Below are 17,234 nucleotides of genomic sequence, written 5' to 3'. Positions count from 1 at the left end.
GCAGGGACAGGAAGGGACAGATGAGGGACAGGGCAGGGACAGAGCAGGGAGAGCGCAGGGACAGGGCAGGGACAGAGCAGGGACAGAGCAGGGACAGGGCAGGGACAGAGCAGGGACAGCGCAGGGACAGGGCAGGGACAGGGACAGGGACAGGCAGGGACAGAGCAGGGACAGCGCAGGGACCGGGCAGACACAGAGCAGGGACAGCGCAGGGACAGAGCAGGGACAGAGCAGGGACAGAGAAGGGACAGGGCAGGGACAGGGCAGGGACAGCACAGGGACAGGCAGGGACGCGGGGCTGGAGCCGGCCATGGGGTGCAGAGGGTCCCGGGGGCTGAGCCTGCCCGGGGAGGGATGGAGGGATGCAGCCCCAGCGCCTGCCTGTACCCACCGGGAGGGATCCCCCATTCATCCCGGCAGGGATCCCCCTTTTATCCCAGGAGAGATCCCCCATTCATCCCAGGAGGGATCCCCCATTCATCCCGGCAGGGATCCCCCTTTTATCCCGGGAGGGATCCCCCTTAATTCCAGGAGGGATCCCCCATTCATTCCAGGAGGGATCCCCCATCTATCCCAGCAGGGATGCCCCTGTCATCCCACACACCCAGCCCTTGGATGCCCCCACGGGACAGACAGCAGTACAGGGGACAGACAGCAGTACACGGGACAGACAGCAGTACAGGGGACAGACAGCAGTACAGGGGACAGACAGCAGGACACGGGACAGACAGCAGTACAGGGGACAGACAGCAGTACAGGGGACAGACAGCAGTACACGGGACAGACAGCAGGACACGGGACAGACAGCAGTACAGGGGACAGACAGCAGTACAGGGGACAGACAGCAGGACACGGGACAGACAGCAGTACAGGGGACAGACAGCAGTACAGGGGACAGACAGCAGTACAGGGGACAGACAGCTCTGGAGAATCTTTTCATGTGTCCCAAGAGATGCTCCTGGACACCCCAAACACCTGGATCCGTTGGCTGCTGGTTCCCAGAGGGATGGGCAGTGCTCACCTGGCTGCACTAGGGCCGCTGTGCCCAGGTAACCCATCCACAGGTGAGGGCAGAGCAGGGAGGGCAGCTGAGCTCTCCCCACCCTGCCCTGGCCCAGCTGGGAGCCTCCTGCCCCTTCCCAGGGGCTCCCCAGCCTGTCCCAGGGCCACCCCTGCTGGCACAGCTCTGCACAGGGCTGAGCTGAGGGACCTCAGCCAGGGTCCTGTGAGCTGCCCTCACCTGGATGAGGAGCTGTCCCCTCCTGCTGAGCCTCTGCACCCTCCCCTTCCCCTCCCAGCCCCTTGTGCTGCCTCTGTGCCCAGCCTTGACCCCCATGTGGGTTCATGCACGAGCTCCACAGCCTCTGTCCCACCCCATCCCAGGTCTGTGGTGCAGCTTAGATTTGGGTTTTCACTGCCCCAGCCCAGCGAGGCCCCTCAGGGGTGGAGGTTCCAGCCCTGGACAGCAGCAATGGCACTGCTGGGTCCTTCCCTGCTCCAGGCAGGTCCTCACTGCTGTGACAGGGGGTTGAGGTTTGCCTGGGGGCTCCTGGAAGGAAGCAGTGTTTCCAGAACCACCTCCCTGTTCCCATCCTCCTCGCTGTAATGGACTCAGGATGTTAATTAATAGATAATTGCTAATACTTCGCATCCCTCTAATGCCTCTGATGAGCTTCAAAGCACTTTGCAGTCTCTGGCTACGATTCCATGCTCTGAGAGGGCAGAAATTGCACTTCAGAGATGTTTCAGGAACTTGCTGATGATCCAAGGCTGGATCAGCACCAAGCCCCAGCTCTGGGCTCCATCTCCAGGCCCTGCCCTGCCTCCCAGCACAGCCTCCCCTGCGGCCCTGCCAGCCCGGAGCCAGGGCAGGAGCACAAGGGGTTAAACTGTCCTGATGGGCTGGTGAGATCATCGGAGCTGGGATGCTCCATTGTTTATTAGAGTCGGCAGAGCCCGGCAGGCACCACCCAGAGGGATGAGGGGCTTGGGGTGAGCCTGCCCGTGGAGAAGGGGCCTCCTGCTGCAGCCATCCCTCCCTGCTCACCGCGTGAGTACCAGGGGTGCCCCAGCGTCCAGCAGGGTGAGGTGGGGTCATCCTCCCCTGAGCCCCACCAAGGCTCAGCAGGTGCTCCTTGGTCCCTGAGGTGCTCTGGGCCAGCCCTGGCAGTGCTGGGAGCTGCTCCTGAGGGATGCAGGCACCAGCCCAGCCCTGCTGCCCTCCACCAGCAAGGGGACTGTGCCTCTGGCTCCATCCCGGAGGGTCTGGGGGGTTGGTGGGGTTTGTAGGGGAGCTGAGATCCTCTGACACCCTGCAGGGTCTCAGGGCAGCAGCAGCCAGTGTGCAGGGACAGTGCCCATGGAGCCACTGCCAGCCCACTCCTGGCTCCGAGGGGAGCAGGGCCACAGGGGCAGGAATGGGGCTCAGCACCCACCCCTGGCATCCACAGCCTCCCTGTCCCCTCCTAAGCTGAGCCCAGCAGAGCCCAGCAGCAGCACCAGGCCGGGGCTGCTCGGAGCTGCTGCTGCTGCTGGGGTCACTCAGTGCATGGCCAGGGACTGGCAGTGCCACCAGGCACCTGCAGCCAGCACCCCCAGGGACAGCAGGGACAGCAGGGACAGCAGAGGCACAGCCTGGGCAGTGGCACAGTGTGGGCAGTGGCACAGTGTGGGGAGTGGCACAGCATGGGCAGTGGCACAGTGTGGGCAGGGGCACAGTGTGGGCAGTGGCACAGTATGGGAAGTGGCACAGCCTGGGCAGTGGCACAGTGTGAGGAGTGGCACAGTGTGAGGAGTGGCACAGCGTGGGCAGGGGCACAGCGTGGGCAGGGGCACTCAGTCCCTGGGGCTTTGGTGCTGTTTCCCTCTGGGGGTTTGGGTCCTGTGCCCCCAAGCACCTCCCATGGGCAGTGCCCCAGGCAGAGGGGACTGTGGGGTTGCTCTGCATGGGGGCTTCATCTTCATCTTCACCTTCATCTTCATCTTCATCTTCATCTTCACTTCCACCTTCACCTTCACCTTCACCTTCCTGGGTTTCCTGGGCACCCCGGCCAGGCTGGGTCCCTGAATGTTCCTCTCTCTCCCTGGAACTGACTGAGAGCTGCTCTTGATTCAATTTGGCCAGCACGAACAGAAAAAGTTTCTGCTGAGTTTGGGCAGGTCCCTGAGCGCAGCAGCCTCCTCCCCTCCCGTCCCATGGGCACTCAGGTCCCCCAGAGCAGCAAAGCCCTTCTGCTGGCACACACAGAGCCTCTGCCGTGCCCTGGGGGGCTCTGGAGTGACACTGAACACCAGGACAGAGCAAGAGTCCAACTGAGACACTCCAGAGCAGCAGGGAAATCTTTTCCTCCATGCCCCAGGGTTTTGTTTAACCCCCAGCTGGGACCCAGGGAGGATCTGGTGCCCGTTGGGGTGACAGGCTGGGCACATCTCCTGCTGAAGGACAAAGCCACCCTCTGGGTCCCAGCCCAGGCTCTGCAGGGCACTGGAGCTGATCTTTGCAGACCCTCAGGAGCCATCCAGAGGCCACTGGGAGCCCCAGAGAGCCCTGGGGCCATGGGAAGGGTCTGGGTCCCTGTCTGGGGCAGGGTCTCAGTGTCCCACAGCCAGCTGGGGCACAGCTGAGTGCAGGTGATGGAGCTGCCACACTCCCAGTGCCACCAGTCTGGGGCAGGGCAGGGTCTCAGTGTCCCAGAGCCAGCTGGGGGAGCCTGGGCACAGCTGAGTGCAGGTGACAGAGCTGCCACGCTCCTAGTGCCACCAGTCTGGGCTGCCAGGCAGAGCAGAGCTCACCTTGTGCCCCGGCAGGGTCTGGCCCTCAGGCCAGGCCTGGGCCGGGCTCTGCTCCTCCCCAGCAGGGATCAGGGTGAGCCCCATCCATGGAGTGCAGAGCTCACCTGGGGTTCTCCTCAATGTTTTCTCCCCCATGACCCCAGATGGGTTCCCAGAGGGATTGGGGGGCTGCAGCCCCAGCCCAGGATCCCCCAGTGTGGGCTCTGCTCAAGAACACCCCCAACACCATCACAGACACAGTCAAAACCTCCTTCCTAATCAGTTTAATTCCCATAACAATCTACATCCACCCAGGAACAGAGAGCCTGACCTCCTTCTGAGAATGAAAATTCATTATAAACTTCAAAACTCCCCCCAAGATTTCCCGGTTCAGGACCCAAACCTCAGCACACAAAGCACTGGGAGAGCAAAGGGAGGAGAAGCCCGGGAGGGTCTCCCTGAGGGAGAGGGAAAGGAGAGACCCCAGCAGTGAGAGCTGCCCAGGGCTCCAGAACACCAGATGTGAAATCTGAGACGAGCTCTGGAGGCGTTTTCAAGACAGCAAAGAGTCATCTGCTGATTGTCTGCTTCCAACAACGGCTGAAAATCCGGGAGAAACCCGATAGCACTCTCCTGCCAGGCTGCTCAGGGCATGCAGAGCACATCTGTGATGGGCTGCGGATGGAGCAGGGGCACAGCAGCAGCTGGAATTGCATTAGGTCTCCCAGGAGCTGCAGATCCTCCCTCCAGGCAGGGAGTGAAATCCTTCGTCAGCCAGCAGTGGGCAAAAGGTGGCTGAAAACCAGGCTCTGCCAGGAAGTGCTGGGAAAACGAGCAGGGGCTGGGAATTGTGGTGAGAGGGGTGGTTCTGCCAGGAAATAAAAGGGGGAATAAATCCTGTCTGGTGGAAAGGCAGAGCTGAAAGGCAGCTCTGGTTCCTGCAGCATCCTGGCGTTAATGCTGTGCACACAGAGGGGCAAAGCTGCTGCCCTGGGTGCACAATCAGGGTGGCAGCACGCAGGGAATGGGATGCCTGAAAGATGGAACAGCACACGGAGTTTTAGGCTGCTGAGGTGTGGGATTATTCCAGAGAACAAAGCAAAGCTCCTAGCACAAAACCAAATTAAAATTAGATGGTGGCTTGGTCATAAAACCTGTCTGTGATGCCCCTTAGGAAGGCAAAGACAAGAAATGCCAGGATGAAATCTCAGGGAATGCTGGAGTGCTCTGAGCGAGGCAGGTGGTGGCACCTGGAATTACTCAGGATTTGGGCACCTCCCTGCAGAGCTGCAGCTGGGGGGCTCAGGGTGGGCACAGCAGGAATTCCCCCATGGAAAGGGGGCTCAGGGATTGGAACTGCCCAGGGAGGGTTGCAGTGCCCATCCCTGGAGTGCCCAGGGAGTTCCTGGAGGTGGCACTGAGTGCTCTGGGCTGGGACAAGCTGGGGATGGGCACAGCTGGGACTCCAGGGGCTCAGAGGGCTTTTCCAGCCTAAAGGATGCTGGGATTCTGGGGTTCTCTATCAGAAATGTGTCTCTTGCCCTGCCTCTGTTTTTACATTTCTACAGAGAGCAGTGAGAACTCCAGACAGGAGAGTTTTAAATCCCCTCCACTGCTCTTGGCTTTTGTTTGGGGCTTGTTTGTCCAAGCCTGGCAGAAACATCCTGAAACACCCCAAAAGATGTCAGTACCACCAGCTCTGCAGCAGTGGCTGTGCTGGGGGGACCAAATGGTAAAATTACTGTAAAATAATTATAAAATTACTGTAAAATAACTGTAAAATTACTCTGCCTCTCCTCAGAGTAACCACGGAGCTGGCAGGGACACAGGTGAAGGAGGGAGGAAGGGAGGGAGGTGCTGGCTGGCACCCATCCATCAGCATCCCCAGGTGGGCACTGAGCCCAGCTCTGGGCAGGTTTCCTCCAGCCCCTGGAGCTGTGCCAGCCCTGCAGCCTCAGCCTGGCTGCCCTGAGGTGGAATTTGCTCCCACATGGATCAGCAGCCCCAGGACAGGGCTCTGGGGTCACCTCCTGCCCACCTGGGAGCGCAGCCAGCCTGGCACCACCCGTGAGGGGGCAGCTCCTGCAGAGCCAGCCCTGCTGAGCAGAGCAAACACAGCCCCGAGGGGCTGCAGGGGCTCTGGCTCCCTGCTCTGGGTCAAAGCCCAGGTTTGTGTGGTGTGCCCGTGTTCACAGGGGCTCTGGGATGAGGGAGGAGACGAGGATCTGACTCCATGTTTCACAAGGCTGATTTATTATTTTATAATATATATTACATTAAAACTATACTAAAAGAATAGAAGAAAAGGTTTCATCAGAAGGCTGGCTAAGAATAGAATAGGAAAGAAAAAGAACAAAGGTTTGTGGCTCGGCTCTGTGTCCGAGCCAGCTGGGCTGTGATTGGCCATTGATTAGAAACATCCACATGAGCCCAATCCCAGATGCACCTGTTGCATTCCACAGCAGCAGATAACCACTGGTTCCATTTTGTTCCTGAGGCCTCTCAGCTTCTCAAGAGGAAAAATCCCAAGGAAAGGATTTTCCATAAAAGATGTATGGGACAATGTGGTGCTTGGGGAGAGCTGTGCTTGGCACTGCAGGGCTGGAACTGCAGTGGTGGCACTGCCCATACTTCTGCCCATCCCTCTGCAGGATCCCCCTGCCTGTTCCACCCTTTCATGGCTGTGATGCTCCCCTTTCCCTGCAGTGACCCCAAAGCCTCCTGCACCTCCCTCTGGGCTGTGCTCACTGATGACAAAGGCCCTGCTCCCTCATCCTCCATCCCTTGGCCTGCTCTGCTTTCTCTTTTGTCCCTGCCAGGTGTCCAAAGAGGAGTTTTTAGGGATTAAAATGTAACAAGTATGGTAATGTAATGATTCTTATAGGCTGTATGGAAATGCTATAGGATTTGTATATTGTAATAGGTTGGTTAGTGAGAATCAGAATATTCAACACAGAAGAAGGTTTATGGTGTTGTAACGGGAACGTCACTCTCTTACCCTTTTACTCTCTTACCCTTTTACCCTCTTACCCTCTCATCCCCTCTACCCCTCTCTTCTCTCAGGCCTGCTCTGAGCTGTGCCTGGCAGCCCCCAGCAGGGCCCTTTGCAACAAACCAAAAGTTCCAAGACCAGAAGAAGATTTATTCTATTGTAATGGGAACCTCACTCTCTCATCCTCTTTACCCCTCTCTTTATCTCTCTCTCCCTCTCTCAGGCCTGCTCTGAGCTGTGCCTGGCAGCTCCCAGCAGCTCCCAGGCCCTTTGCAATGAACCACAGGCCCTTTGCAATGAACCCCAAGCTCCTAGACCAGAAGAAGATTCATTGTATTGTAACGGGAACCTCTCCCTCTGATCCTCTCTTTTACTCTCTCATTCTCTCTTTACCATGTCCTTGCCTTCTTTCTCTGTACCTCTCCCTCTTTGGGGCCTGCTCTGAGCTGTGCCCGGCAGCTCCCAGCAGCTCCCAGGCCCTTTGCAATGAACCACAGGCCCTTTGCAATAAACCCCAAGCTCCTAGACCAGAAGATTCATTGTATTGTAACAGGAACCTTGCCCTCTGATCCTCTCTTTTACTCTCTCATTCTCTCTTTACCACATCCTTGCCTTCTTTCTCTGTACCTCTCCCTCTTTGGGGCCTGCCCTGAGCTGTGGCTGGCAGCTCCCAGCAGCTCCCAGGCCCTTTGCAATGAACCCCAAGGTCCTAGACCAGAAGAAGATTCATTGTATTGTAATGGGAACCTTGCCCTCTGATCCTCTCTTTTACTCTCTCATTCTCTCTTTACCACGTCCTTGCCTTCTTTCTCTGTACCTCTCCCTCTTTGGGGCCTGCTCTGAGCTGTGGCTGGCCTGAGAGAGGGAGAGGTACAGAGAAAGAAGGCAAGGACCTCCCAGGCCCTTTGCAATAAAATCCAAGTTCCTAGACCAGAAGATTCATTGTATTGTAATGAGAACCTCTCCCTCTGATCCTCTCTTTTACTCTCTCATTCTCTCTTTACCACATTCTTCTTTCTCTTTACCTCTCCCTCTCTCAGGCCTGCCTGAGCTGTGGCTGGCAGCTCCCAGCAGCTCCCAGACCCTTTGCAATGAACCCCAAGTTCCCAGCCCTGGCCTCAGAGATCTCTCATCTCCACCCCTCCCAACCACCCTACCCCTGTCACTCCTACACCTGGGGACCCCCAGAGGAACTGCAGCTCCCTCCATCCCTCGCCCTGCTGTGCTCTGTCCTTTGTCCCTGCAGGTGTCCTGCTGCCAGCAGCATGGAGGTGCCCGCCAGGAGCCCGGATGGCAGCGAGCAGTGTCCCCAGGGCAGGGAGCTGATGGCCAGCAGCACGGGCAGCACGCTGTGCATGAGCTCCTCCCGCAGCGAGTCCGTGTGGACCGGCAGCACCCCCAGGAGCAGGTGGGACATTTACCGCAAACCCCTGGTGGTGGTGGCCGTGGGAGTCGCCATCTTCCTCTTCGGGGTGGTCATCACCAGCCTGGCCTGCTTCCTCAAGGAGCACAAGAAGGTTTACAAGATGTCTGGCCCGGCTTTCCTGTCCCTGGGACTGATGCTCCTGGTGTGCGGCCTGGTGTGGATCCCCATCATCCGCAAGAAGCAGAAGCAGAGGCAGAAGTCCCAGTTCCTGCAGAGCCTCAAGTCCTTCTTCTTCAACCGCTGAGGGCAGCCAGGAGCTCCTCCAGGGGGTTCCCTGCCCTCCTCCAGCCCGTGTTGGTCAGCCTTGAGAACAAACCCTTTCTTGTACTCCCCAGAGGATTTCACCCCCGTCAGCGGCTTCCCTCCAGTGTGAAAATGAACTTTCTACTTCATCCAAGTCATCCCAGGGAAAAAGGAGCAGGAGTTTCAGGCTGAGCCCAGCAAGGCAGGTCCAAGGTCTCTGCATCACCCCCCTGTCCAAAGAGTGACCCAAGAACACAAAGTGGGTAAAGCACAGCCCCAGAGGAGCCTGGGCTGAAACAAAACCCCAAAGGAACCCAGATCCCCCGGGAGGTTCTGCAGGATCCACCAGCAGAGAGGAGAGGGGCCACAATTCCTTCCAGCTCCCTGATTTGCCAGAGAAGCTGGAGGGTCTGCACAGCAGCAGGAGACACAGCAGAGGCAGAGGGACACAGACCCTACAGAGGGACACAGACCCTGCAGAGGGACACAGACCCTACAGAGGGACACAGACCCTGCAGAGGGACACAGACCCTACAGAGGGACACAGACCCTGCAGAGGGGCACAGACCCTACAGAGGGACACAGATCCTACAGAGGGACACAGACCCTGCAGAGGGTCCCAGACCCTACAGAGGGACACAGACCCTGCAGAGGGACACAGATCCTACAGAGGGACACAGACCCTGCAGAGGGTCCCAGACCCTACTGCTCCAGGCACCTGAAGTACCTGGCAGGGCAGGGACCAGGGAAATGTGTCTGGGCATGGCCTGAGCTGTGGGGGCTCAGGGCTGATGCCCTCCCCACACTCAGCCTCCCCCTGGCCCTCCCTGCTGAGCTCCCCCATTTCTGCCACACCAACACCTCTGCCTGAAGCTGTGCCCCAAGGGCCCTGAGGGCTGGGCCTTTGTGTGCCCCAGCCTGGCTGGCAGGGAGCTCGGGCTCTCCCTGGCACTGGTGCCAGTCTGTGAGCAGGGCTGTGTGCCTGGAGATCCCCTTCATCCCCTCCCTGATCTGTGTGGGCAGAGCTGCAGGTGGCGCATCCCATCCTGGCAGCTGGCACAGCTGACTTAGGAGTGTTTGAGCACACAAATCCCTTTGCCCCAGGCTCAGCCTGGCCCTGAACTTCGTTTCCTGGCTGGAGCAGACACCCCTGGGCAGGCAGCGCCAGCTTGGCTGTGCCAGGCCTGGCAGGGACCCAGCAGAGCTCTTTGTTCCTCTGCCACCCCTCGTGCCGTGCCACGCTCGGCGGCTGCTTGCAATCCTGCCCTGGCACAGCTCCCAGCCCCTGCTCCTGGGATCCTCCCCAAAACTCCTGCTGGCACCAGGATTGAGGATGGGAGACCAGGGAGAAGGTGCAGGGCAGCCCCAGGTGCCAGCCGGTGCAGGGGTGGGCACAGGGAGAGCCCTGGAGCTGCCCGGGGTGGAGATGGGTCCTGCTGCACAGAGCAGTGCCCAGCCAGGGCTGCCTGCCCACAGGGACTGCCAGGAGCACAGAGGGAGCTCCTGCTGCCCCTGGCCAAGGAGGGGGCACCCAGTGAAATGGCAGGGGGATAAAACGTCACCGAGAGTTTCATTGGATTCCAGACTTTATTTATAATGTGAGGTTTCATTAAAGGAAAACATTCCCAAGGGAGCTGCACGTGGCTGCTCTGGTGTCACATCTCTGCTGGGGGGACAGGGTGGGGTGACAGGGTCTGGGGTGGTGGGGCACCCACTGGCAGGGGGGGCTGGCCAGGACAGGGGCAGGACAAGGAGGGTCCCGGGGTTTCTGCTGCTCAGGGGGATCCTGAGCTGTGTCACAAAGTCTCTTTCCCCAGCCAGATGCTCGAAGAAGGAGTCAGGGCTCTTCTGGTCTCGTTATCAAGGTTGTTTATTGCGTCTTATCTATAAAATTCTTTCTCCTGCCCTGCCAAGGTTCGTTCAGCAGGACAGACAGAGGGGCATTGTTATCTTTTATGCTAAGAACTATGTGTACAATATTTACAATTACTTCCCAATTGCTATCACCTGTGTTAGACAGGGAGCTTCTACTCTAAACCAGTCCAAAAGTGCCAACATCACAGCAGAAGATGGAGGCCAAGAAGAAGAAGGAGAAAGGCTGGACATGCCCAGATCCCTCCATCTTGCCCTCCCCTGCTGCTCCCCTGCCCCTCCAGACCCTGTTTGCTGCTCCCATTCACCTCCAGACCCTGTTTGCTGCTCCCCTGCACCTCCAGACCCTGTTTGCTGCTCCCATTCACCTCCAGACCCTGTTTGCTGCTCCCATTCACCTCCAGACCCTGTTTGCCTGCTCCCATACACCTCCAAACCCCTTTTTGGCTGCTCCCTGCTGTTCCTCTTCACTCCCACTGAAGCCTCTTTGGATCCTGCTGCGATGCTTTGGACCAGACCAAAGAAAAGCACGTTCAGAGAAAAGATCAGGTTTTCCAGCAAACATAATCATGTCTCACTGAAGCAAGCTCAGACGTGGTCTGCCAGCTTCCCCCGTGCTATAAAAAGAACAGGAAATCCATTACAAAGTCATTATCTCTGCAGAGCAGCTGAAAGAGGAAATATTGCCCTGCATCTCAAAGGTCGGGCAGCAAACCCGCCCGGCAGGCTGGGCTGGAGCACGCCCTGCTCCAGGTGCCTGAGCTGCCTCATTCCTGGGCTTCCACAGCACCAAAGCTGCCCAAAGGGGGGCACAGCCCTGGGGCAGACCCCTCTCTGAGGATCTCACATCCTGCCCGAGTTCCAGCACCTAAAGTGGTTCAAAGAGGGCTGGAGGGGGACCGGGGACAGGGCATGGGGGACAGCACACAGGGAATGGTTCTCACCAACCCAGGGCAGGGCTGGATGGGAGATGGGAATTGGGAATTGTTCCCTGGCAGGGCTGGATGGGATATTGGGAATTGGGAATTGGGAATTGTTCCCTGGCAGGGCTGGATGGGACCTTGGGAATTGGGAATTGTTCCCTGGCAGGGGTGGATGGGATATTGGGAATTAGGGATTGTTCCCTGGCAGGATGGGCAGGCCCTGGCACAGGGTGCCCATCCCTGGATCTCTGGCAGTGCCCAAGGCCAGGCTGGACACTGGGGCTGGGAGCACCTGGGACAGTGGGAGGTGTCCCTGGGACAGGGGAAGGTGTCCCTGGGACAGTGGGAGGTGACCCTGCCATGGCAGAGGTGGAATTGGTGATCTCTAAAGTCCCTTCCAACCCAAACCATCCCATGATTCCAGGATCTCAGGCACATTCACCCTTGGGGCAATCAGGTTTGTGCAGCTGCTGGGATAAATCCTTGAGGTGTGGAAGGGAGCAGGTGACCACTGGTGGCTGTGATCACACCTTCACATCCCTGAGAACCTTCCAGAGCTCCCTCCTGACATCCCTGAGACCTTCCAGACCTTTCCTGGAAGCAGCCTCGGGCTGCTGAGGGCTGGTAGCCCAGATTGCCCTGGGATGCTGCAGGGCTGGCTCCATGCCTGAGCCACCTGGGCATCAGGTGAGATCCCAGCAGGAGGAGCTGCACTTGCCCATCCCTCCCCAAAATCCAGCAGCTCTCCCTGTCCTCAGTGAGAGCAAACCCTGCAGGGGGCTCCCAGTGCCCACAGGAGGTTTGAAACCCTAAAAACCCCTCCCTGTTTCCAGCCTGGATGTTGGGCACATGGAAGGTGGGCAAGGAACAGCTTTTTCCTAGTGCCCAGGGCAAGGAGCTGCTCAGGGAGCAGAGGGTTTGCTCAGGGCTCTGTGTGTGTGTGTTTGGGAGTGGCAGAGGGAGAAGGCTGGGATAAAGTTGGGATAAGGCTGGGGTAAGGCTGGGAGACAAGAGGGATAAGGTTGGGAGGCAGGAGGGAGAAGGTTGGGAGAAGGCTGGGATAAAATTGGGATGAAGTTGGGAGAAGGTTGGGATAAAGTTGGGATGAGGTTGGGAGGCAGGAGCACAGCTGGGGCAGGGACAGATTTGCACCTTTGGGACTGAGTGGAAGTGACACAGCTACACCTGGGTGGGCACAGAGCACCGGGGTGGGCTCCCACAGACCCCTCCCAGGACAGATTTGCACCTTTGGGACAGACTTGGATGTCAAACAGCTGCACCTGGGTGGGCACAGAGCACCTGGGTTGGCTCCAGGACCGGCCAGGCTGTGCTGCCCAGGGGCCGGGCAGGGGCAGGGCCCCGAAAGGGTTAAGGCTGTATCGTGCGCTGGCTCCCGACTGCTCTGCAAGGTGTGTTGTGACATTCGCACTTCCTCCTGGCAGCGGGAGGCAGCCCCGGGAGCCGGGCAGGGCAGGGATGCTGCTCCCGCCGCTGCCCTGAGGCGCTGCCCGGGCACCATGGGCACCCGGCGGGGGCTGCGGGGGCACTGCCCGGCCATCGCCCTGCTGGGGCTGATCTGCGACGCCCTGGGGCTCCTCTTCCTCCTCCTGGGCATCTTCGCTCCCCTCAGCTTCTGGGACTTCTTCGTTTACGGGGGGGCCCTGCTGCTGGCCTTCAGCCTCGTCTTCTGGGTCTTCTGGTACACCTTCAACATCGAGGTGCCCCTCGGGGAGCTGCCGTGCAGCTGAGCCCGGCCACGGGGGGAGACTGGCCCTGGGAGCACCCAAAGCATCAGCAGAACGTGGAGAGCACCCCCAGCCACGGGGGGATTGGTCCTGGCAGGAGCCAAAGCATCAGCAGAACGTGGAGAGCACCCCCAGCCACGGGGGGATTGGTCCTGGCAGCACCCAAAGCATCAGCAGAACGTGGAGAGCACCCCCAGCCACGGGGGGAGATTGGTCCTGGCAGGAGCCAAAGCATCGCTCAAAATGTGGAGAGCACCCCCAGCCACAGAAGGAGATTGGTCCTGTGCTCCTGGCAGGACCCAAAACATCATCAGAACGTGGACAGCACCCCCAGCCATGGTGGGATCTTGGTCCTGTGCTCCTGGCAGGACCCAAAGCACGGCTCAGGGGGTGAAGAACACCCAGAGCCATGGGAGGAACTTGGTCTGGTGCACCTGGCAGGACCCAAAGCATCATTCAGCAGGTGGGGAGCACCCTCAGCTATGGTGGGAGCTTGGTCCTGTTCTGGCAGGACCTAAAGCACGGTTCAGAACGTGGACAGCACCCCCAGCCATGGTGGGATCTTGGTCCTGTGCTCCTGGCAGGACCCAAAACATCATCAGAACATGGAGAGCACCCACAGCCACAGCAGGAACTCAGTCCTGTGCTCCTGGCAAGACCCAAAACATCATCAGAACATGGAGAGCACCCACAGCCACAGCAGGAGCTTGGTCCTGTGCTCCTGGCAGGACCCAAAACATCATCAGAACATGGAGAGCACCCCCAGCCACAGCAGGAGCTTGGTCCTGTGCTCCTGGCAGGACCCAAAACATCATCAGAACGTGGAGAGCACCCCCAGCCATGGTGGGATCTTGGTCCTGTTCTCCTGGCAGGACTCAAACATCACTCAGAGCATGGAGACCACTCCCAGCCATGGTGGGATCTTGGTCCTGGCAGGACCCAAAGCATCACCAGAACGTGCAGAGCACCCCCAGCCAGGATGGGAGTCTGGTCTGGTGCACCTGGCAGGACCCAAAGCTTCGCTCAGGGCGTGCAGAGCCCCCAGAAGAGACCCAAGGAGGGACCTTCGGGTCCTCACAGCAGCAGGGACCCGATGGAGCCTCGGGGGAAAGGTACCCACAGCTCGGGGGGCTTGGCTGGTGTGGGGATGCAGAGCTCCTGGCACAGCTCCCTGCAGCAGGGCAGGGTTTGGAGCGCTCTGGGGTGGATTAATGGTGAGCAGGAGGCTGGTTGGGTGAGATGGGTTAATTCTGGGATGGGGTTTGCTGCACTTTGGAGTTGCTGCTGTCTGGGGTGGGATTCCTCAGTGCCTCCCATCAGAAGCTGCTGGGACAGGAGGGTCCTGCAGAGCTGCTGATCTCCCATGACAGCTTTGTGCTCCAGGGGGACAAGGAGCACAAGCCACCCCTCACACCCTGGGGACAAGGGGCATGAGATACCCCTGGCCACACACCCTGGGGACAAGGATACACAAGCCACACACCTTGGGGACAAGGGGCACGAGATACCCCTGGCCACACACCCTTGGGGACAAGGGGCATGAGATACCCCTGGCCACACACCCTGGGGACAAGGAGCAGGAGCCAGCCCTGGCCACACACCCTGGGCAAACAGGGAGGGCCAGAAGGAAAATCCAGGCTGTGCCTCAGCACCAGAACCTCAGTGTGAGGTGTGAGGAGCACAGCCAGCTGCTCCTGTGTGCCCCCATCACACCCTGAGTGCTGCCAGGAGGCTTTTCCCACCAGGGAATGTCACCAGCAGTGCAAATCCAAGTGAAAGCTGTGTCACCAAGGCCCTGCTGTGACGTGCTGCAGGAGCCCGGTGACAAATGCTGAGCACACAGAAATGGGTACAAGGTACCAGGCCTGAACATTGGCTCTGAGATTAAGCCTTGTTAATCTCAGCCTTGGCTGGAACATGCCTGGCTGGTTTGGCTGCCACCCAAGGGGCAGAAAGGTCAGGTCCTGCCTGGTCCTGCAGCATGGGGAGCACAGAGCATCAGCACAGCCTGGGAACCTCAGAGGGCTCTGTCTGAGCATCAGCACAGCCTGGGAGCCTCAGGGGGCTCTGTTTGAGCATCAGCACAGCCTGGGAACCTCAGGGGGCTCTGTTTGAGCATCAGCACAGCCTGAGAACCTCAGAGGGCTCTGTTTGAGCATCAGCACGGCCTGGGAACCTCAGAGGGCTCTGTTTGAGCATCAGCACAGCCTGGGAACCTCAGGGGGCTCTGTTTGAGCATCAGCACGGCCTGGGAACCTCAGGGGGCTCCCCTTGGGCTGAGCTGGGAGCAGCAGCACCAAAGCTCAGGGGAGCTGAAGATGTGGGAGTGATGGACAGCACTGCAGGGATGGTGTCCTCCTTCCTGCCAGCACCCCAGGGATGTTCTCCTGTGAAATCAGGGAAATCAGGGAAATCAGAGAAATCAGTCAGTGAAACAAGGGAAATCAGTGAAAGCAGTGAAATCAGGGAAATCAGGGAAATCAGGGAAATCAGAGAAATCAGGGAAATCAGTGAAACAAGGGAAATAAGGGGAATCAGTGAAATAAGGAGCAGCCCCACAGTGCTTGGAGCTGCTGGTGGCAAAGGAGGTGACAGCAGGAGGATGCCCCAGCCAGAGCCAGCTGTGCCCCCACAGCCAAGGAGGATGGGTTTGAGCAGAGATTGAGGCAGAGAGGAGGCAGAGATGGGGACACGTCCCCACTGCCACCAGGGTGGGTGTCAGAGCACACCCCCACCATCAGCATCTGAGCCAGGCCAGTGCCAGGCAGGGACAGTTCCAGTGCCATGGCCCAGCTGTGACCCACAACAGGGACAGCTCCAGTGCCACATCCCAGCTGTGACCCACACAGGGACAGTTCCAGTGCCACATCCCAGCTGTGACCCACACAGGGACAGTTCCAGTGCCACATCCCAGCTGTGACCCACACAGGGACAGTTCCAGTGCCATGGCCCAGCTGTGACCCACAACAGGGACAGTTCCAGTGCCACATCCCAGCTGTGACCCACAACAGGGACAGTTCCAGTGCCATGGCCCAGCTGTGCCCCACAACAGGGACAGTTCCAGTGCCACATCCCAGCTGTGACCCACAACAGGGACAGTTCCAGTGCCATGGCCCAGCTGTGACCCACACAGGGACAGTTCCAGTGCCATGGCCCAGCTGTGACCCACAACAGGGACAGTTCCAGTGCCACATCCCAGCTGTGACCCACACAGGGACAGTTCCAGTGCCATGGCCCAGCTGTGACCCACAACAGGGACAGCTCCAGTGCCATGGCCAGCTGTGACCCACAACAGGGACAGCTCCAGTGCCACATCCCAGCTGTGACCCACAACAGGGACAGCTCCAGTGCTGTGTCCCAGCTGTGACCCACAACAGGGACAGTTCCAGTGCCATGGCCCAGCTGTGACCCACACAGGGACAGTTCCAGTGCCATGGCCCAGCTGTGACCCACACAGGGACAGTTCTAGTGCCACATCCCAGCTGTGACCCACAACAGGGACAGTTCCAGTGCCATGGCCAGCTGTGACCCACAACAGGGACAGCTCCAGTGCCACATCCCAGCTGTGACCCACAACAGGGACAGTTCCAGTGCCACATCCCAGCTGTGACCCACAACAGGGACAGTTCCAGTGCCACATCCCAGCTGTGACCCACAACAGGGACAGTTCCAGTGCCACATCCCAGCTGTGACCCACAACAGGGACAGTTCCAGTGCCACATCCCAGCTGTGACCCACACAGGGACAGTTCCAGTGCCACATCCCAGCTGTGACCCACAACAGGGACAGTTCCAGTGCCACATCCCAGCTGTGACCCACAACAGGGACAGCTCCAGTGCCACATCCCAGCTGTGACCCACAACAGGGACAGTTCCAGTGCCATGGCCCAGCTGTGACCCACAACAGGGACAGTTCCAGTGCCATGGCCCAGCTGTGACCCACAACAGGGACAGTTCCAATGCCACATCCCAGCTGTGCCCCACAACAGGGACAGTTCCAGTGCCACATCCCAGCTGTGACCCACAACAGGGACAGTTCCAGTGCCACATCCCAGCTGTGACCCACAACAGGGACAGTTCCAGTGCCACGGCCCAGCTGTGACCCACAACAGGGACAGTTCCAGTGCTGTGTCCCAGCTGTGACCCACAACAGGGACAGTTCCAGTGCCACATCCCAGCTGTGACCCACAACAGGGACAGTTCCAGTGCCACGGCCCAGCTGTGACCCACACAGGGACAGTTCCAGTGCCACATCCCAGCTGT

General features: G+C 59.1%; 1 protein-coding gene across 1 annotated transcript; it reads left to right on the top strand.

Moving 5' to 3' along the window:
- The first annotated feature begins 1,947 nt into the window (after positions 1–1,947).
- Positions 1,948–10,065, top strand: PIRT (phosphoinositide interacting regulator of transient receptor potential channels). The gene is made up of 2 exons (XM_071452785.1): positions 1,948–2,050; positions 8,010–10,065. The coding sequence occupies exon 2, from the start codon at positions 8,029–8,031 to the stop codon at positions 8,431–8,433; it is 405 nt and encodes a 134-aa protein (XP_071308886.1). The 5' UTR covers positions 1,948–2,050; positions 8,010–8,028; the 3' UTR covers positions 8,434–10,065.
- The last annotated feature ends 7,169 nt before the right edge of the window (positions 10,066–17,234 follow it).

The sequence above is a fragment of the Agelaius tricolor genome, unplaced genomic scaffold (genome assembly GCF_023055355.1).
Source record: "Agelaius tricolor isolate 1412-34295 unplaced genomic scaffold, bAgeTri1.0.p SCAF_35, whole genome shotgun sequence".
In the NCBI taxonomy this organism is placed as follows: Eukaryota; Metazoa; Chordata; class Aves; order Passeriformes; family Icteridae; genus Agelaius; species Agelaius tricolor.
The sequence above is the reverse complement of the archived record's forward strand: the minus strand, read 5'-3'. Positions and strand labels throughout refer to the sequence as shown.